Source organism: Netta rufina, assembly GCF_964035555.1.
Source record: "Netta rufina genome assembly, chromosome: 39".
NCBI classification, from domain to species: domain Eukaryota; kingdom Metazoa; phylum Chordata; class Aves; order Anseriformes; family Anatidae; genus Netta; species Netta rufina.
The window spans coordinates 29558-50295 of NC_140163.1; the positions used below are offsets into that span (position 1 = coordinate 29558).

The window sequence follows — 20738 nt, forward strand, 5'->3', positions numbered from 1 at the left end:
GTCTGCATGAGGCCGAGCTGGAGGATTTCGTCGTCCTCGGTCATCCCAAAGTGTGTGCGCATGGTCTTGTCGTGCAGCAGCACGCGAATCTCATTGAGGAGCTTCTTCAGCATGCTGGTCGCGCTGAAAATCGGCTCCCACATCTCCATCGAGGATCTGCGGGCACAGACAGAGGGCGTTGAGGCGCCCTGCAATCTTTGAGGGGACCATGTGGGGTTTTCGGGAGGCTGGGGGGCCGGTAGCTCTGTCTCGCGGGGCAGATCAAGAGTATGGTCATGGTGACGGAGTGGGGATAGCAGCGAGTCATGTGGACCAGCAGCAGCACGCGAATCTCATTGAGGAGCTTCTTCAGCATGCCGGGCGTGCTGCAAATCTCCTCCCACATCTGACCTCCAAGAGAACTTCTTGCTGAAAGGGCTGGATTTTCCCAAAATCAATCTTGACCGAAATAGAAGGATGTCTTCTCAAAACTTTATCCTCTCAAAACAAAATACACCAACCTAAACCTTTTTTCTCTCCAAACGGGGCTCCTCCTCACCCCCAGTTGCTCCCCACCACCCCGAGGGGCCCCCCACCACTCCCAGGGAAGCCCCAAGACCCCAGAGCAAAGCTCGGAGGGAGCACAAAATGGCCGCCCTCCCTCAGGGCCCCTCAGCCTCCGTCCTGGGGCTGCGGCGTGAGGGGGGAGCCGAGGCCGGGCCCCCTTTTGGGGTGTCCTCAAAGAAAAACTTGAAATTTTGAAGGACCGGGGTGGAAAACAGGGTGTTGTGGTTGTAGACCACGTGGTAAACACAAAATTCCAAGGTTTTGGATGGAAAATAAGGTATCATACCACAGCCCCATTCTGAGACGATAGATTTTTATTTTGGGTGGTAAAATCCACGCTTTTCAGCCCAGAAGCTCTGTTGGAGGTCAGAAAACCTCCTTAGACGGTGCCTGAAGGAGTTCCAAAGGTTTAAGGGCAAGCTTTCATGGGGGATTTCTCCAAATTAGCTGGAGAGACCTTTCCAACCTTCCAGGTTTTATCATCTCAGGCTATAAAAGTAACTGTCGCCTGCTGCGGCCGCCATTTTGTGAGGCGAGGCCGCCATTTTGCATCCCAATTCCACCCCCCTCATTAAATACCGCCCCCCCCCAAATCAGTATCCCCTTAATTACCCTCTCCCCACCCCAATTGCCCTCCCAGGCAGTTGTGTAATGCCGCAGAGCGGGGGATCGAGGCGTGCGAGGCTTTTCCTGCAGCGAGGCCGCTTGAGGCAGCTGAGGGAGCCGCCAGGGCCCGGCTGCCACCGACTGACACGGAATGGCAAAATGTCCCAGAATGACAGAATTTGGGGAACGGGAGGGGCCTCAGCAGATCATCGAGTCCAATCCGTGTCCCTGCTGGCTGAGGGAAGGGCTGCTGATGCCCTCTGCTTAGCCTTTGGTGCGGCCTGCCCCAGTATTCTCCTGGAGAAGCTGCAGCCCAGGGCTGTGACAAGTACCCTCTTCACCAAAAAAAAGCATGTTTTTCTTTAAAAATGTGGTAAAAAACTGGCCAGGTGGCCAGGCCCAGAGAGCGGTGGTGAAATCGAGCTGGTCGGGAGTGGTGTTTGCCCAGTGGTGGGGCCCATCCTCGTTAATATCTTCATTAATTGTCAGTGGTGGGGCCCATCCTCGTTAATTGTTTGGAGGAGGGAATTGAGGGAATTGCCCTCAGGAGGTTTGCAGGTGACACCGCGTCCTGCCTCGGAGCACCGCGTTCAGCTTTGGGCCCCTCGCTCCCAGAAGGACATGGAGCCCCCGCAGCATGCCCAGAGCAGGGCAACAGAGCCGGGGAAGGTTCTGGAACAGGTCCTGTGAGGAGCGGCCGAGCGAGCCACGCTGGGGCTGTCCTCGCTCATGCGGAGGTAGAGGGTCAGCAGGACGTTGTGCACTTTCTTCCACATCTGCCTGCGGTGCTTCCACAGCACGCGCTCCATGCACGCGCTGAAGAGCTTCATGGCGCCCTCCCGCACCATGCCGGCCTCCTGGAGGAGGAAGAGGAGGACGGAGGCTGAGCGCTCCTCGCCCGCGAGGCTGTGGCACAGGGGGGGTGCGCTCACCATCTTGGGCCTCTCCAGCATCGCCGCCAGCCCTTTGAGTGCGATCCAGAGCAGGTGGAAGTTGGTGGTCCTGATGCATCTCTTCAGGCACTCCACGTCCTGCAGCATGGCGGGGATGGGGTCCTCGGGGCTCAGGGTCTGCATGAGGCCGAGCAGGAGGATTTCGTCGTCCTCGGTCATCCCAAAGTGCGCGCGCATGGTCTTGTCGTGCAGCAGCAGGCGAATCTCGTTCAGGAGCTTCTTCGTCATGCCGGGCGTGCTGCAAATCTCCTCCCACATCTCGATCGAGGATCTGCGGGCACAGACAGAGGGCGCTGAGGGGCCCTGCAGGCTCTGGGGGGCCCTGTGGGGTTTTCGGGAGGCTGTGGGACTGGTAGTTCTGTCTCGCGGGGCAGATCAAGACTATGGTCATGGCGACGGAGTGGGGATAGCAGCGAGTCATGTGGACCAGCAGCAGCACGCGAATAACGTTCAGGAGCTTCTTCGTCATGCCGGGCGTGCTGCAAATCTCCTCCCACATCTGACCTCCAAGGGAGCTTCTTGCTGAAAGGGCTGGATTTTCCCAAAATCAATCTTGACCGAAATAGAAGGATGTCTTCTCAAAACTTTATCCTCTCAAAACAAAATACACCAAACTAAACCTCTCCAAACGGGGCTCCTCCTCGCCCCCAGTTGCTCCCCATCACCCCGAGGGGCCCCCCACCACTCCCAGGGAAGCCCCAAGACCCCAGAGCAAAGCTCGGAGGGAGCACAAAATGGCCGCCCTCCCTCAGGGCCCCTCAGCCTCCGTCCTGGGGCTGCGGCGTGAGGGGGGAGCCGAGGCTGGGCCCCCTTTTGGGGTTTCATCAAAAAAAACTTGAAATTTTGAAGGACTGGGGTGCAAAACGGGGTTTTGTGGTTGTAGACTACATGGTAAACACAACATTTCAAGAATTTGTGTGGAAAAATGAGGGGTCACAGCCCAGCCCCTTTCTGAGATGATAAAGATTTATTTTGGGTGGTAAAATCCACCCTTTTCATCCCAAAACTTCTGTTTGAGGTCAGAAATCCTCCTGAAACCATGCTTGGAGGCGTGTAAAAAGTTGAAGGGCAAGCTTTCATGGGGGATTTCTCCAAATTAGCTGGAGAGACCTTTCCAACCTTCCAGGTTTTATCATCTCAGGCTATAAAAGTGACTTTTTACAGGAGCACAAAATGGTGCGTGCGCATGGTCTTGTCGTGCAGCAGCACGCGAATCTCGTTCAGGAGCTTCTCCGTCATGCCGGGCGTGCTGCAAATCTCCTCCCACATCTCCATCGAGGATCTGCGGGCACAGACAGGGGGTGCTGAGGGTCCCTGTGGGGCGTTGAGGGGCCCTGCAGGCTTTGGGGGGCCCTGTGGGGTTTTCTATTTTGTTTTTCTAAAGAAGACCCTAAAATGGGGCCCAGCCTCGGCTCCCCGCTCCCGGCGCAGCCCCAGGACAGAGGCTGAGGGGCCCTGAGGGAGGGCGGCCATTTTGTGCTCCCTTAAAAAGTTGTTTTAATTTTTTTAGCCTAATATTATTAATTCTTTACACTTGGAAAGAATCCTCTTGGAGGTGGAGTTTTTACCCTCCCTGGGCTTGTCCTCAAGCCCTCACAGATGGGCTTAGGCATGGATAAGAAAAAAAAAAAAAAAAGTACTTTAGAACCGTCAACTGAGGCTTCCAACCCCAAGCACAAGATCCGCAAACACTGAAAAATGGGGTTTGGGGTGAAAAAGTCGGGTTTAAGGAGTGTCCCCGGCCCTCAGGGTGCCTGTGGCGGCTTCGGGCTGCCCCGCGCCGAGCGCTCGGCAGCTTTCGGAAGCGATCGGCAACTTCCGGAGCCGCTCGGGCGCCCTCGGAGCCGCTCGGGAGCCTTCGGAGGCTTTCCAGAAGCTTTCGAGCCGCTCGGCAGCGTTCGGAGCCGCTCGGCTCGCTCCGCCCCGCCCCCCGACCAAACGCTCGGCAATTTCCGGAGGCTCTCGGCTCCCCCCGCCCCCCTCCGCTCGGCTCTTTCCGGCAGCGCTCGGCCATCTCCGCCGCCTCCCCTCATTAAGCTCCGGGCTAATTACTCCTCAACGGCGCAGAGCCGCTCGGAAGCTCGCGCAGCGCGGACTTTGCCCCTCCACGGCGTTCGCAACAGCACGAACGAGCCCCAAACCGCCCAAATTCACCCCAAACCTCTCAAAACTGCCCCCAAATTCGCCCCAGCCCCCCCAAACCCTTCAAAACTCGTCCAAAACTCCCCCAAATTCATCCTAACTCCCCAAAACTGCCCTAAGACCTCTGAATTCACCCTAACCCTCCCCTAATACTGCCCTAAAACCCACCCCAAATTTCCCCAAAACTTCAAAGCTCCCCCAAAGCCCCAAATTCACCCCAAATTCTCCCATTTTCCCCCAAACCCTTCTGAACTACCCCTAAAGCTCCCTTAAAACCCTCCCAAACTCCCCCCAAGCTCCCAAACTCCCCCAAAACACTTCAAATCCCCCAAATCTCTCCATCTAGAAACTAAAAACCCCCAAAACTCCTCCGAAGCCTCCCGACCCCTCTTAAAAAAAACAAACCCCAAACCCCCAAATCTCCCCCAAACCCCCCAAGGCAGCAGAATCCCCCCCATGGGGCGCAGGGTTTCCCCCTTGAGCTCTCAGAAATGGGCTTAGAATTGAAAGAAAAGGTGTTGAAACCCACAAATGAGGCTTCGGACCCTAAACACCAGGTCCCCTCGCACTGGGAAATGGGATTTGGTGTGAAAAAGGAGGGTTTAAGCATGCAGTGAGGTTTTGGGGTCCTGGAAAGGGAGGGTTGAATTTAAAAAAGTGGTGTTTGGACTTAAAAAAAGATTTTTTTGAGCCTGGAATTCTGAAATCTTGAAGATTGGAAAGATCTCTCCACCTCATTTGGAGAAATCCCCCTTGAAAGCGAGCCCCTAAATCTATTAAACTCCTTCGGGCACGGTCTAAGGAGGTTTTCTGATCTCCAAGGGAGCTTTTGAGCTAAAAAGGACAAATTTTAGCACCCATAATTAATGTTATGTTCTCAGGATGCAGCTGGGCCTTGACCCCTCGTTTTTCCACCTAAATCCTTCACATTTCTGTGTTTCCCATTTGTCCTACGCCCATAAAACCCCATTTTCCACCCCAAATCCTTCAAAAACATCAACATTTTGGAGCCCAAACAATTTTTATTTCACTCGAAGCGCTGTGAAACCCCGCTCCCAGCGCGGTTTTGTGGAATTTGCTCGTTTTTAGGGATTTTTTTCCACTAGGAGTTGGCGTTGGGGCCCTTTTTCTTGCCGAAGGTGGGCACGACGTTGACGAAGCGCCGGTTGTACTGCATGCGCCGCTTAGCTCGCCCCGTCTTCTTCTTCTTCTTCTCCTGCTTCGCCACCTGCATTTTTTGGGGAAAAAAAAACACGAGATGAGAGCGTTTAGGGGCTGCACCTTGAAAAACAAAGCTCTGGGACCCTAAAAATATCCTCAAATACCCCCAAAATTCCCCGCAGGGCTCACCTTCGGGGTTTGGCCCCTCACTTTCCCAGCACGGGCGAGCGACCCGTGGACTTTACCTGTGGAAAAAAAAAAGTGGGTGGGAATTCAAGATTAGGAGCTCGTTAGGCTAACGAGGAGGCCCCGTTAATTACCCCGCCGGTAATCCCGTACCCCCCAGCAGCCGCGCAGCCACGTCGAGGGTGGCAAATTCGGGGACGTCGCTCTGCTCCAGCACGGCCTCATCCTGCAGCGGTTTTCCCCCAAACAGCAGCACCTGGTCCTCGGGGGCGACGGCCTCCAGCGCCGCGATCCTCGCCTGGTTTTGGGGGAAAAAAATCCCGAAACGGGTCAGCCCAAAATGGTTTTGGGGCAGGGAGCAGCCTGCTAATGGTGTGTGGGGGGGCTCACCTTGATTTGGGCGATGGTCTCGGCGCCGGAGACCTCGATGGCGTGGAGGGACTGGGCACGGATGAAGAGCTGCATGGTGACGGGGGTCTGAGGGGGGGGGGAAAAACAAGGTTAGGGATCCCTGGGAACGGGGGGGATCCCAAAAAAGAAGGGGGAAGCACAAAGAAAACAGGAAGACCCCCAAAAGCCACCAGAGACCCCTACAAAGCATCCCCTAGACCCTCCCAGAGATCCCCTGAAAGCCTCAGAGACTCCCCAAAGCCTCACGAACAGCCCAAGACCCCCCCCAAAATGCCTCAGAGACCCCCCCCAAAACCTCACAGCCCCCCCAGACCACAAAAGGCCTCCCACAAGCCCACCAGCCCCTCCCCCCAGCCCCTAAAAGACCCATCCAAGTCCTCAGAGACCCCCCCCCCACAAACCATCTCCCTGTGCCCTCACAGACCCCCCCCCACAGCCCCCAACAACCTCCCTCCCCCCCTAGGCCCCAAAACCGCCCCCAAGGCTCCAGAGCCCCTCCCACAGGCCCCCAATCCCCCCCCCCAGGACCTCACAGACCTCCCCCGGACCCCAAGAGCAGCCCCAGACCCCGAAGCCCCCCTCCCCCGACACCAAAAGCCCCCCATGACCCCCCCCAAGACCCAAAGAGCGCCCCCTAGGCCTTCACAGACCCCTAGGCCCTCACAGACCCCCCCTCCGGTCATTTCCAAACCCCCAGACCCCCCAAAAGCCCCCCCCCGGGCCCTCAAAGCCCCCAAAACCTCCCAAGCCCTCCCCAGGCCCCCAGAAGCGCCCTAAGCCCCCCCCCCCAACTCCACGAACCGCTCCCCGAGTCTCCCCCCAAAACCTCACAGACCTCTCCGAACCCCCAAAAGCCATCCGCAAGGCCCCAAGAGCCCCTCCCTGGCCCCAAAATCCCCGGATTGCCCCCCAAACCCCCCCTCTTTACCCCCCAACGGCCGGAGCCCCCCCCCCGGCCGCCCCTCACCTCACGCAAGGCGCAGGCCAAGAGAACGACTCCGCGCAGGCGCCGCTCTGACGTCGGGCGTGCGCGCTGACGTCACGGGCGCGCTGACGTCAGACGTCGAAGGGGAGCGGGAAGGGGGAGGGGAAGCTCCCAAAATGGCGGCGCTGGGCGGCGGCTCCTGGGGCTGCGGGCGGCGCTGGGGAGGCGGGGGGCGCAGGTAGGGGGCTTGGGGGGGGATTTAAGGGGTCTCTGAGGAGGTTTCGGGGTTTAGGGGGCGTTAAGGGGGGTCTGTGAGGGAGTGAAGGAGGTTTTGGGGGGACTCTGAGGGGATTTGGGGGTCCTGAAGGGAGGTAAGGGGGGGTTTGGGGGGTCCTGGAGGGGGTTTGGGGAGCTCAGGGGGGCTCTGAAGGGGTTTGGGGGGATTTAGGAGTGGCTTTGAGGGGATTGGGGGGGTCCTGAAAGGAAGGGGGGGGGAATAAGGTGGTTTAAGGGGGGCTCTTAGGATTGAGGGGGGCTCTGAGGGGAGATGGGGAGTCCTGGAGGGGGTTTGGGGGGGGGTCTGTGAAGGAGGAGGGGGCTCTGAGGAGGTTTGTGGGGAGGCTGGAGGGTGTTAAGGGGGTTGGGGATGGTCTGTGAGGGAATTTGGGGGGTCCTGGAGGGATCCTGAAGGGGTGGGGGTGGGGCTCTGATGGGGTTTGGGGGGTCCTGGAGGGGATTAATGGGGGTTGGGGGGTCTTGAAAGTGAAAATGGGGGGGTCTGAGGGATTTGAGGGGGGGTCTTAAAGGGATGGGGAGAATTAAAGGGGGGTCTCTGTGAGGATTTGGGGGTCCTAAAGGGAAAGCAAGAGATTAAGGGGGTTTGGGGGGGGGGTCCTGAAGGGAGTGGTGGGGTTATGGGAGTTTGGGGGGGGGGTCTCCGAGAGGATTTTGGGGGATGCCCTGAAAGGAGGAGGGAAGTAAGAGGGGATTTGGGGGGGGTTCTGAGGGGATTCCTAAAGGGAAGGGGGGTTAAGGAAGACTTGAGGGGTCCTGAGTGAATTGGGGGGGATTTTGGGGGGGGCCTGTTAGGGTTGTGGGGGGTTTTCTGAGGGGGGTGAGGAGATTCGGGGGGGGGGGATCCCTGGGGGAGGGATGAATAGGGTCTGTAGGGGGATGGAGCATTTAGGGGGGTGTTCTCACCCCGCTGTGTACCCCCACCCGCACAGAGTCAAGGCCCCCCAGGCCCCCCCGCAGACCCCCAGGAGCCCCCCCAGACCCCTCAGTACCCCGGTGTGGTCGAGTCTACGGCAGAATTCGTCTTCGTGGAGCGCCTGCTGCCCCCCAGCCGCGTCCCCGACCCCCCTGTGCACCCCACCTACCCCACACCATCGGGCTGGAGCCCCCCGCGAGGTGAGGAAACCGGGGGGAGCCCCCCCGGAATTAGGGGGGCAAAAAAGGAGTTAAATATCCCTCAGAAAACGAGTCAAATACCCTTAAAAAGTGAATCAAAAATCACATTTTCTGTCCCTCAAAAATCGAGTTAAATACACTTCAAAAATTACATTAAATACACCACCAAAATCGTGCTAAATACTCTCAAAAAGTAATCTGCATACCCTTAAAAATGAGTTTAATGTTGCAAAAAATCAGTTATATTCCTAAAAAATTAAATACTGACTTAAATATTCCTCAAAAATGAGTCAAATATCCCTCAAAAAATGACTTTAATATCTCTCCAGAATGAATATTCCTCAGAAAATGGAGGTAAATGCTCCTCAAAAATCGCCTTAAATGCCCCTGAAAAACTGAGTTAAATGCTGTCTTAAATGCCTCTCAAAAACAAAAAAATACTCCTCAAGAGAAATAAAATGTCTCCAAAAGCTCAAAAGATCTCAAAAATGACTTAAATGCACTTCACAAAGGAGTTACGTACTCCTTTAAAAGGAGTTAGGTATTCCTCAAAAAACAGATAAAGCATTCCTCAAAAATGAGTTACACACTTCTGATAAGCTGAGTTAAATACTGACTTAAATACCCCTCAAAGACTGACAGAATTCTCCTCAAAAACTGACTGAAGTTTTTCTCAGAAACGACTTAAATACCCTCAAAACCTGACTGATGTTCCCCTCAGAAATGACTTAAATCCCCCTCAAAAACTGACTGAAATTCCTCTCAGAAATAACTGACGTTCTCAAAATCTGACTCAAAAACTGACTGAAATTTTCCTCAAAAATGAATTAAATACCCCTCAAATCCCGACTGATGTTCTCTTCAAAACCTGACTTAAATACTCCTCAAAATCTGACTGACGTTCCCCTCAGAAACGACTGAAGCTCTCCTCAAAATCTGACTCAGAAATGAGTTAAATACCCCTCAAAATCTGACTGAAGTTCTCCTCAAAACCTGTCAGAATCCTCCTCAAAAACTGACTGAAATTCTCCTCAGAAACAAGTCAAATACCCCTCAAAATCTGACTGAAATTTTCCTCAAAACCTGACTCAGAAACTGAGTGAAGTTCTCAGAAACAACTTACATTCCCCTCAAAAACTGACGTTCCCCTCAGAAACGACTCAAGTACCCCTCAAAACCTGACTGGAATTCTACTCAAAATCTGACTGACATTCTCCTCAGAAACAACTTCAATACCCCTCAAAACCTGACTGAAATTGCCCTCAGAAATTACTTAAATACCCCTCAAAACCCGACTGACCATTCCCCTCAGATCTGACGATCCCCTCAGAAATGACTGAAGTTCTCCTCCAAAACTGACAGAATTCTCCTCAAAAACTGACAGAATTCTCCTCAAAATCTGGCTCAGAAACTGACAGAAGTTCTCCTCAGAAACAAATTAAATTCTCCTCAAAAACTGTCAGAATTCTCCTCAGAAACGAGTTAAATACCCCTCAAAATCTGACTGACGTCCCCCTCAGAAACGACTGAAGTTCTCCTCAGAAACGACTTAAAAACCCTTCAAAACGTGAACTTTTCCTCAAAAACTGCCTGAAACCCCCCTCCAAAACCGATTCCCACCCCACGAAAAAACTACAAATGACAAAAATGACCCAAATGTTCCTCAAAAAGCGACCGGAATCCCTTACCGAATGACTTGATTCCCCCAAACCGCCTCACGGCCTTCACACCCAGGCTGCCCCCTCAGGGCCATTCCCCCACCACCCCATGAAACCCTTTTGGGATTTTTTGTTTCTTTTCCCCCCTTTACGGCCCAAACTCCCCCCCCTCGGTGCCTCACGCCCCCCCCTAACAGCTTTTTTGGGGTTTCAGCCCTGTGGGGGCGCTGCCCTACTGGGTGCGCCGGTCCCGCATGCACAACGTCCCCGTCTACCGCCGCCTCGGGCCCGGCCATCGCAAGACCACCGAGCTGCGCCACGTCCAGGGAGACATCTGGGTACGGCTGGGGGGGATTTTGGGGATTTTGGGGGGTCTGGAGGGGTTTGGGGAAGGTTTGGAGGGGTTTGGGGGGATTTTGGAGGGGGTTGGGGGGATTCTTGGGGGGGTTCTAGAGGGGGTTGGGGAAGGTTTGGAGGAGTTTGGGGGGGTCTAGAGGGGGTTGGGGAAGGTTTGGAGGGGGTTGAGGGGATTTTTGGGGGTGTCTGGAGGGGGGTGGGGGAGGTTTGGAAGGGTTTGGGGGATTTTGGGGGGGTTCTAGAGGGGGTTGGGGGAGGTTTGGAGGGGGTTGAGGGGATTTTTGGGGGTGTCTGGAGGGGGGTGGGGGAGGTTTGGAGGAGTTTGGGGGGATTTTGGGGGTTCTAGAGGGGGTTGGGGGAGGTTTGGAGGGGTTTGGGGGATTTTGGGGGGGTTCTAGAGGGGGTTGGGGGAGGTTTCGAGGGTCTAGAGGGGGTTGGGGAAGGTTTGGAGGGGATTTGGAGGGATTTGGGGGATATTTGGGGGGCTTCAGGGGATTTTGGGAGGGGGTTGGGGGGATTTTAGGGAGAGTTGGAGGATTTTGGGGGAATGGGGGACTTTTTTGGGGGATCTTGCGGGGTTTAGGGGATTTGGGGGAATGGGGATATTTTGGGGGGAGTTTGGAGGGCTTTAGGGGATTTTGGGGGGGGGAATTTTAGGAGGGGGTTGGATTTTGGGGGTGTCTGGCGGGGATCGGGGGGGATTTGGAGGGGTTTGGGGCCTCTTAGGGTCTTGCCATCGCTTTTTCCTTTTCTCTTTCGGGGCCCAGGGTCGGTTTGGGGTTTCTCTCAGGACTTTGGGGTGGGTTGGGATATTTTTGGGGGTATTTTCGGGGTGTTAACGGGCTCCCCCCCGCGGTGCAGGCGCTGGAGGCCGAGCTGCGCGCGTTCCTGAGGCAGCGGCTGGGCCGGGAGCCGGCGATGCAGGTGAACGAGGTGACGGGGACGCTGCGCCTCGGGGGGCACGTGGACGCCGAGCTGCGAGCCTGGCTGCTGCAGAAAGGCTTCTGAAAGCGCCAAAATTGGGCAAAATCGGGCAAAAACCCCTCACGGGGGGGTTGGGGGACCCCACAACGCGGTTGGGAATGGAGGAAGGGCGCGGAAAAGGGAATAAATCGGTTGAGAAACGGTGGAGTTGCTGGAAACGGGGTGGAAATGGGGTGGGGTGGTGGAGAAAATGGGGTGAAACGCCTCAGAAGTGGGAGAGGGGTTCCAAAACGGGGGGGGGAGATGGCTCGTGAGCAGCAGGCAGGCCCCAAAATGGGGTGAAATCCGCTCAAAAGGGGGTCAGGGGTCTAAAAGCAGGATGAAATCCGCTCAGAAACAGCCCTAAGGAGTCCCAAAATGTGATGAAATCCGCTCAAAAGGGCTCAGGGGAGCCCAAACGGGATGAAATCCACTGAAAACAGCTCAGAGGGGTCCCAAAATGGACAAAATCCACTCAAAAGGGCTCGGGGAAACAAAATGGGATGAAATCCACTCAAAACCAGCCCTAAGGGGCCCCAACATGGGATGGAATCTGCTCAAAAGGGGATGAAATCACTCAAAAGGGCTCAGCAGACCCAAAATGGGATTAAATCCACTCAAAATCAGCCTTCAGGGTCCTGAACCTGGATGAAATCCACTCAGAAGGGCTTGGCGGTGCCAAAATGGGATGAAATCCACTCAAAACCAGCCCTCAGGGTCCCCAAAATTGGATGAAATCCACTCAGAAACAACTCTAAGGGGTCCCAAAACGGGATGAAATCCACTCAAAACAGCTGAGGGGTCCCAAAATGGGATGAAATCCGCTCAAAAGGGCTCAGGGGACCCAAAATGGGATTAGATCCACTCCAGACCAGCCCTAAGGGATCCCCAAAAAGGGGATGAAATCCGCTCAAGACAGCTGAGGGGCCCCAAAATGGGGTGAAATTCCCCAGAAACGGTCAACCCCCCCCCATGAGCAGCAGCAATTCCCTGTCAGCGCTCCGAAAAGCACCAAAACCGCGGAAACGGGTCAAAAATTGTGTGTGTGGGGGGTTGGAAGCCCCCTCCCCAAACGGATAAACCTCCCGACCGCGAGGGGGGGGCCCCAAAAAGCCGAATAAATCATAAATCGCCCCCCCCCCCCTCCCCACGGGGGGTGGGGGCTCCCTCTTTATTTACACCCCCCCCGCGGGGACGACGAACAGCAACGCGGTGCGGGGGGGGGACACAACGAAATCCAGGGGGGGCAATTAAACAAAATAATAAAGGGGAGGGGCAATTAAGACAAAATAATAAAGGGGGGGGGTGGAAATCCCAAATTGGGGGGGGGGCTCAGCTCTGCGAGTAGTACTGGCTGTAGCTCCACGGCGTCTGGTAGCTGTAGGCGCCGTAGCCTTGCTGGGGAGACAAAGGGGGGGGGTCGTGAGCGCCGACCCCAAATTGGGGGGGGGTCCTGGGGGTCCCCGCGCTCCCCCCACCCCGTCCCCTGCTGACCTGGTACCAGTAGCTGTAGGTGGAGGGGCTGCCGCCCGCGTCCCCCCCGGCGGCGGAGAAATTGAGGGGGGTCAGCAGCCCCCCCGGCTCGTCGGGGCGCAGCCGCTTGTCGTCCGGCTCCTCCGCGCTGCTGGGGGGGGGGACGGGGGAAAAAAAAATAAAGGGAGGGGGTGGGAATAGGGGGAGGGGGGAAAAATAGTGGGAGGGGGGGAAAAAATAGGGGGAGGGGGGGAAAATAGGGGGGGTAGAAGGATGGGGAGGGGGTAAATCAGGGGGAATTAGGGGTTAAAAGTATGGGGGGGGTAAATGGGGGGAGGGGGGTAAAAATAGGGGGTTAAAAGTATGGGGAGGGGGGGTAAAAAATAGGGGGAGGGGGTAAATTGGGGGGTAAAAGTATGGGGAGGGGGGTAAAAAATAGGGGGAGGGGGTAAATAGGTTAAATAGTATGGGGAGGGGGTAAAAATATGGGGTTAAAAGTATGGGGAGGGGGTAAATTGGGGGGGATGAGGGTAAAAAAATAGGGGGAGGGGGTAAATTGGGGGGTAAAAGTATGGGGAGGGGGGTAAAAAATAGGGGGAGGGGTAAAAATATGGGGTTAAAAGTATGGGGAGGGGGTAAAAAATAGGGGGAGGGGGGTAAATAGGTTAAATAGTAGGGGGAGGGGGGTAAATAGGGGGGTTAAAAGTATGGGGAGGGGGGTAAAAAATAGGGGGAGGGGGAAAATTGGGGGGTAAAAGTATGGGGAGGGGGTAAAAATATGGGGTTAAAAGTATGGGGAGGGGGGTAAAAAATAGGGGGAGGGGGTAAATAGGTTAAATAGTATGGGGAGGGGGGTAAAAATATGGGGTTAAAAGTATGGGAAGGGGGTAAATGGGGGGGGATGAGGGTAAAAAATAGGGGGAGGGGGTAAATTGGGGGGTAAAAGTACGGGGAGGGGGGTAAAAAATAGGGGGAGGGGGTAATAGGATGGGGAGGGGGGTAAATAGGGGGGTTAAAGTATGGGGAAGGGGGTAAATTGGGGGGAGAGGGGTAAAAAAAAAATAGGGGGAGGGGGGTAAAAAACGGGATGGGGGTAAAAAAAATGGGAGGGGGGTAAATGGGGGGGAAAAAAAATGGGGTTGTAAATTGGGGGTTAAAAGTATGGGGAGGGGTGAATTGGGGGTAGGGGGTAAATAGGATGGGGAGGGGGTAAATAGGATGGGGACGGGGGCAAAAAGGATGGGGGGGGGTCCGGGGGGGTCCTCACCCGTTTTCGGGGGCCCTCTTGCGCGCCGCGTGCTGCTTGAGGAACTTCTGGTGCTCGTCGTACGCCGTCAGCAGGCTGCGGGGGAGGGGGGGCGCTTTTGGGGGAGATTCCCTTTTTTTTGGGGTTTCCCTTCTTTTTGGGGGGGCCCCTTTTTGTTTCGTTCCCCCCCCCCCGTTTTTCCTCTTTTTCTTGGGGTTCACTTTTTTTTTCCCCTTTTTTGGGGGGTTCCCCCCCTTTTTGGGGTATTTCCCCTTTTTTATGGGGTTTCCCATTTTTCAGGATTTTTCCCATTTTTTTTTTGGGGGGGTTCCCCTTTTTCTTCGGGTTTCCCCTTTTTTTTGGGGGGAGTTCCCTCTGTTTCAGGATTTCCCTTTTTGGGGCTTCCCTTTCTAATGGTTTTCCCATTTTTTTGGGAGGGGTTCCCTTTTTGGGGGGTTTCCTCTTTTTTTGGGGTTCCCTCTTTTTCATTTATTTTTCCCCCTTTTCAGGGTTTTCCCCACTCTTTATATGGTTTCCCCACTTTTTATAGTGTTTCCCCATTCTTTATAGGCTTTCCCCACTTTTTATAGGGCTTCCCCGTTTTTTAGGGTTTCCCAGTCTTTATAGGGCTTCTCCACTTTTTATAGGGCTTCCCCGCATTTTAGACTTTCCTCATTATTTATAGGCTTTCCCCATTTTTATAGGCTTTCCCATTCTTTAGGGTTTCCCTATTTTTATAGGTTTTCCCCATTCTTTATAGGGCTTCCCCACTTTTTATAGGGTTTCCCCATTCTTTAGGCTTTCTCCATTTTTTTATAGGGTTTCCCATTCTTTATAGGCTTTCCCCACTTTTTATAGGGCTTCCCCGTTTTTTTAGGGTTTCCCATTCTTTATAGGGCTTCCCCATATTTTAGGCTTTCCCCACTTTTCAGGCTTTCCCCATTTTTATAGGCTTTCCCATTCTTTAGGGTTTCCCTATTTTTATAGGTTTTCCCCATTCTTTATAGGGCTTCCCCATTCTTTAGGCTTTCTCCATTTTTTATAGGGTTTCCCATTCTTTAGGGTTTCCTCATTCTTTATAGGCTTTCCCCACTTTTTATAGGGCTTCCCCGTTTTTTAGGGTTTCCCCGTTCTTTACAGGGTTTCCCATTCTTTATAGGGCTTCCCCACTTTTTATAGGCTTCCCCATTCTTTAGGCTTTCTCCATTTTTTATAGGGTTTCCTCATTCTTTATAGGCTTTCCCCACTCTTTATAGGGCTTCCCCGTTTTTTAGTGTTTCCCCGTTTTTTAGGGTATCCCATTCTTTATAGGGCTTCTCCACTTTTTATAGGGCTTCCCCATTCTTTATAGGGTTTCACCGCATTTTAGGCTTTCCCCATTTTTATAGGCTTTCCCCTTTTTTTATAGGCTTTCCCCATTTTTATAGCCTTTCCCCATTCTTTATAGCCTTCCCCCACTTTTATAGCCTTTCCCATCATTTTTTTATGGGCTCTCCCTTTCTGGGGCACCCCCCTCATATTTTGGGGTACCCTCCCCATATTTTGGGGTCCCCCCCGCCCCGTACCTATGGATGCTGGAGCCGAAGTCCTCGAGGAACTCGACGCGGCGCTGGGAGAAGAGCAGCTTGGCCTCGGCGGGCAGGGGGCTGCGCAGGGCGCGCTCGAAGCAGCTCATGGTGTTGCCCTCGTTCTGCCGCACGTCGGCCCCAAACTCCATCTCCAGCAGGTTGGCGTGCAGCCGCGCGTTCTCCTGCAACCCCAAAAATGGGTTTGTGGGGTCCCCGGGGGGGGGTTTGGGGACCTTGAGTGGGGTTTATGGGGTCCCCAGGGGGGTTTGGGGGCCCTGAGCAGGGTTTATGGGGTCCCCGGGGGGGTTTGGGGTCCCTGAATGGGGTTTATGGGGTCCCCAGGGGGGTTTGGGGGCCCTGAATGGGGTTTGGGGGGTCCCCGGGGGGGTTTGGGGACCCTGAATGGGGCTTATGGGGTCCCTGAGCAGGGTTTATGGGGTCCCCAGGGGGGTTTGGGGACCCTGAATGGGGTATATGGGGTCCCTGAATGGGGTTTATGGCGTCCCCGGGGGGGTTTGGGGGCCCTGAGTGGGGTTTATGGGGTCCCCGGGGGGGTTTGGGGGCCCTGAGTGGGGTTTATGGGGACCCTGAGCAGGGTTTATGGGGTCCCCAGGGGGGGTTGGGGACCCTGAATGGGGTTTATGGGGACCCTGAGCAGGGTTTATGGGGTCCCCAGGGGGGTTTGGGGACCCTGAGTGGGTTTTATGGGGTCCCCGAGGGAGTTTGGGGACCCTGAGTGGGGTTTATGGGGTCCCCAGGAGGGTTTATGGGGTCCCCAGGGGGGTTTGGGGACCCTGAGTGGGATTTATGGGGTCCCTGGGGGGGTTTGGGGGCCCTGAGTGGGGCTTACAGGAGCCTCAGGGGGGCCTAAATGGGATGTGAAGGGCTCCAAGTGGGGTTTTGGGGGGCCCTGAATGGGGTTTGTGGGGTCCCTAGGGGATGTTGGGGACTCTGAGTGGGATTTATGGGGTCCCCAGGCAGGGGGTTTGGGGGCCTTGAGGCTTTATGGGGCCCTGAGTGGGGTTAGGGGGGGCCTAAATGGGGTTTGAGGGGCTCCAAGTGGGGTCTGGGGGGCCCTGAGGGGGGGTTTGGGGCTTCTGAGTGGGGTTTGGGAGGTCCCAAGGGTGGCTATGGGGTCCCCAGTGGGGTTTTGAGGGGCTCCAAGCAGGGTTTGAGGGGCCCAAATGGAGTTTGGGGGGCTCCAAGTGGGGTTTTGGGGGGCCCAGAGGGTATCTATGGGGTCCCCAGTGGGCTTCGGGGGGCCCCAAGTGGGTCTGTGGGGTTCCTAGTGAGGTTTTGGGGACCCTGAGGGGGGTTTGAGGGGCCCTGAGGAGAGTTTGGGGGGCCCCAAGGGTGTCTGTGTGGTGCCAAGAAGGGTTTGGGGTGTCCTAAGCAGGACCATGGGGTTCCAAACAGGATTTAGGGAGCCCCAAATGGGGTTTCAAGACCCCGGATGGAATTTAGAGAGCCCCAGGTAGGTCCACGGGGTCCCTAAACTGGATTTTAAGAAACCCAACTGAGCGCAAAGGGCCCCAAAATGGGATTTAGGGAGCCCTGAGTGGGCTTTGGGGTGCCCTGAGCAGGATTAATGGGGCTCCAGTGGGGTCTGTGGGGCTTTAAGTGGGGTTTATAGACCCTAAGGAGGCTTTATAGGGCTGTTAACGGGGTCTGCGGGGTGCCCAGGGGATTTTTGGAGCATCAGTGGGGGCTGTAGATCCCCAAATGGGACTTGGGGGGTTCTGAGCAGGGTTTACAGAGCTCCTAGTGGGATTTTGGGACCTCGAGGAGGCTTTGCAGGACTCAAAGCAGGGTTTAAAACCCCAAAGTAGCATTTATAGGGCTCTCAGAGCCCTAAGATGGTGTTTTGGGGGATCTTAGAGCCCTAAAAGAGCATTTACAGGGTCCTTAGAGACCCCAAACTGGGTTTATAGTGTCCTTAGAGCCCCGAAGTAGCATTTAGAGGGTCCCCAGAGCCCCACAGTAGTGTTTATAGGGTCATCAGAGCCCGAAAATAGGGCTAGGGAGAACCTTGGAGCCCCAAAATAGTGTTTAGAATGTCCTTACAGCCCCAAAATAGCATTTAGAGGGTCCTTAGAGCCCTAAAATCAGGTTTATAGCATACTTAGAGCCCCAAAACAGGGTTTATAGGGCCCCAGAGCCCCAAAAGAGCATTTATGGGGTCCTTAGAACCCCAAAAGCACACTAAGAGGGTCCTTGGAGCCCCAAAATAGCGTTTATAGGGTCCTTAGAGCCCTAAAACTGGATTTATATGGTCCTTAGAGCCCCAAAATTGGATTTATAGGGTCCTTAGAGCTCTGAAGTTGGGTTGAGAGGGTCCTTAGAGCACTGAAATAGGGTTTATAGTGTCCTTACACACCCAAAATTGGATTTATAGGGTTCCCAGAGCCCCACAAGAGCATTTACAGTGTCCTTAGAACCCCAAAATTGGATTTATAGAGTCCTCAGAGCCTCAAAATTGGATTTCTAGGGTCCTTAGAGCCCCGAAATCGGATTTATAGGGTCCTCAGAGCCCCCAAACTGGATTTATGGCATCCTTAGTGCCCCAACATCAGACGTGTAGGTTCCTCAGAGCCCCAAAATTGGATTTATATGATCCTTAGCGCCCCAAAATAGGGTTTATAGGGTCCTTAGAGCCCCAAAATTGGATTTATAGGGTCCTTAGTGCCCCAAAATTGGATTTCTAGGGTCATTAGCGCCCCAAAATTGGATTTATAGCGTCCTCAGAGCCCTGAAATTGGATTTGTAGGGTCCTTAGTGCCCCAAAATAGTGTTTCTTGGGTCCTTAGAGCCCCCAGACTGGATTTCTAGGGTCCTTAGCACCCCAAAATAGGGTTTATAGTGTCCTCAGAGCCCCCAAACTGGATTTATAGCATCCTTAGTGCCCCAAAATTGGATTTATAGGGTCATTAGCGCCCCAAAATTGGATTTACAGGGTCATTAGCGCCTCAAAATTGGATTTATAGGGTCATTAGCGCCCCAAAATTGGATTTATAGTGTCCTCAGAGCCCTGAAATTGGATTTGTAGGGTCCTTAGTGCCCCAAAATAGTGTTTCTTGGGTCCTTAGAGCCCCCAAACTGGATTTATGGCATCCTTATCACCCCAAAATAGGGTTTATAGGGTCCTCAGAGCCCCGAAATTGGATTTATGGCATCCTTAGGGCCCCAAAATTGGATTTATAGCGTCCTCAGAGCCCTGAAATTGGATTTGTAGGGTCCTTAGTGCCCCAAAATAGCGTTTCTTGTGTCCTTAGAGCCCCCAAACTGGATTTCTAGGGTCCTTATCACCCCAAAATAGGGTTTATAGTATCCTCAGAGCCCCGAAATTGGATTTATAGCATCCTTAGTGCCCCAAAATAGGGTTTATACGGTCCTTAGTGCCCCAAAATTGGATTTATAGGGTCATTTGCGGCCCAAAATTGGATTTATAGGGTCATTTGCGCCCCAAAATTGCATTTATAGCGTCCTCAGAGCCCTGAAATTGGATTTGTAGGGTCCTTAGCGCCCCAAAATAGCGTTTCTTGTGTCCTTAGAGCCCCCAAACTGGATTTATGGCATCCTTATCACCCCAAAATAGGGTTTATAGGGTCCTCAGAGCCCCGAAATTGGATTTATGGCATCCTTAGGGCCCCAAAATTGGATTTATAGCGTCCTCAGAGCCCTGAAATTGGATTTGTAGGGTCCTTAGTGCCCCAAAATAGCGTTTCTTGGGTCCTTAGAGCCCCCAAACTGGATTTCTAGGGTCCTTATCACCCCAAAATAGGGTTTATAGTATCCTCAGAGCCCCCAAACTGGATTTATAGCATCCTTAGTGCCCCAAAATAGGGTTTATAGTGTCCTTAGAGCCCCGAAATTGGATTTGTGGCATCCTTAGAGCCCCAAAATTGGATTTATAAATCCAATGTTGGGGCGCTAATGACCCTATAGTGTCCTCAGAGCCCCAAAATTGGATTTATAGGGTCCTTAGCACCCCAAAATTGGATTTATAGCATCCTCAGAGCCCTGAAATCGGATTTGTAGGGTCCTTAGAGCCCCAAAATAGCGTTTCTTGTGTCCTTAGAGCCCCCAAACTGCATTTATGCCATCCTTATCACCCCAAAACCGGATTCCTACTCCCTCAACCCCCCCCCGCCTCACCTTCCCCGACCCCTCCTCGCCCCCCCCTTGGTTTTCTCCTCACCGGGTCCTTGTCGAGGGCTCTGAGCAGGACCTGGCGCGCCCTGGCCAGGTCCCTCTGCACCTTGCCGAGGTGTCGGGCCAGCTTGACGGCGTAGAAGGAGGCGAGGGGCAGCCCCTCGGGCAGCCCCTCGTGCGCCCGCACGGCCTCCAGCAGCAGCGCCTCGGCCCCCGCCAGGTTGCCCTGGCGCCGCTCCAGGCTCACCCGCCGCAGCCGCACCATGGCCAGGCCCGGCACGGCCTCCTCCAGGCTGCGCAGGATGCGGCGCGCCTCCTCCAGGTTACCTGGGGGGGGGGGAAAAGGGGGTAAAAAGGGGGGAAATGGGGGTGGTAGGGGGGTGTGGGGGGGGTAAAAAGGGGGGTTGGGGGGGTACAGGGGGGTAAAAAGGGGGGAAATGGGGTGTGGGGGGGGAAAAAGGGGGGAAATGGGGGGTTGGGGGGGGAAAAAGGGGGGAAATGGGGTGTTGGGGGGGGAAAAAGGGGGTGTTAGGGGGGTACAGGGGGGTAAAAAGGGGGTTAGGGGGGAAAAAGGGGGTGTTAGGGGGGTACAGGGGGGTAAAAAGGGGGGTTGGGGGAAAAGAGGGGGGAAAATGGGGGGTATGGGGGGGTAAAAAGGGGGGTTGGGGGGAAAAGAGGGGGGAAATGGGGGGTTGGGGGGGAAAAAAGGGGTGTTAGGGGGGTACAGGGGGGTAAAAAGGGGGAAATGGGGTGGTTAGGGGGGTGTGGGGGGTAAAAAGGGGGGAAATGGGGGTGTGGGGGGTAAAAAGGGGGAAATGGGGGTGTGGGGGGTAAAAAGGGGGGAAAATGGGGTGTTGGGGGGGCGTGGGGGGGGGTAAAAAGGGGGGTTAGGGGGAAAAGAGGGGGGAAAATGGGGGGTATGGGGGGGTAAAAAGGGGGGAAATGGGGGTGTGGGGGGGTAAAAAGGGGGGAAAATGGGGT

At 54.7% G+C, this 20738-nt stretch overlaps 3 protein-coding genes across 3 annotated transcripts in view; 1 reads left to right on the forward strand and 2 right to left on the reverse strand.

Moving 5' to 3' along the window:
- Positions 1-5249: 5249 nt before the first annotated feature.
- On the reverse strand, positions 5250-7043 carry FAU (FAU ubiquitin like and ribosomal protein S30 fusion). The gene is made up of 5 exons (XM_084304288.1): positions 6973-7043; positions 5985-6071; positions 5748-5892; positions 5598-5653; positions 5250-5475 (listed from the first exon to the last, which is right to left on the reverse strand). The coding sequence occupies exons 2-5, from the start codon at positions 6057-6059 to the stop codon at positions 5350-5352; spliced, it is 402 nt and encodes a 133-aa protein (XP_084160414.1). The 5' UTR covers positions 6060-6071; positions 6973-7043; the 3' UTR covers positions 5250-5349.
- Positions 7044-7048: 5 nt separating this feature from the next.
- MRPL49 (mitochondrial ribosomal protein L49) lies at positions 7049-11482 on the forward strand (the record flags this gene model as incomplete). Its single annotated transcript, XM_084304278.1, is given in 5 exon segments — positions 7049-7168; positions 8157-8324; positions 8330-8340; positions 10213-10336; positions 11217-11482. Coding segments are annotated over 5 exon segments (570 nt in total), but the record flags the coding sequence as incomplete, so codon positions are not given.
- A 954-nt stretch (positions 11483-12436) lies between these two features.
- LOC311220725 (pre-mRNA-processing factor 39-like) overlaps positions 12437-20738 on the reverse strand; it is a gene marked incomplete at its 5' end in the record, with an annotated part of 8918 nt that continues 616 nt past the window's right edge. The window contains 5 exons of the mRNA XM_084304279.1: positions 12437-12716; positions 12813-12942; positions 14059-14133; positions 15603-15787; positions 19804-20084. Of these exons, the coding sequence (XP_084160405.1) occupies positions 12651-12716; positions 12813-12942; positions 14059-14133; positions 15603-15787; positions 19804-20084 (737 nt within the window). The 3' untranslated portion in view covers positions 12437-12650. The remainder of the gene's footprint in view (positions 12717-12812; positions 12943-14058; positions 14134-15602; positions 15788-19803; positions 20085-20738) is intronic.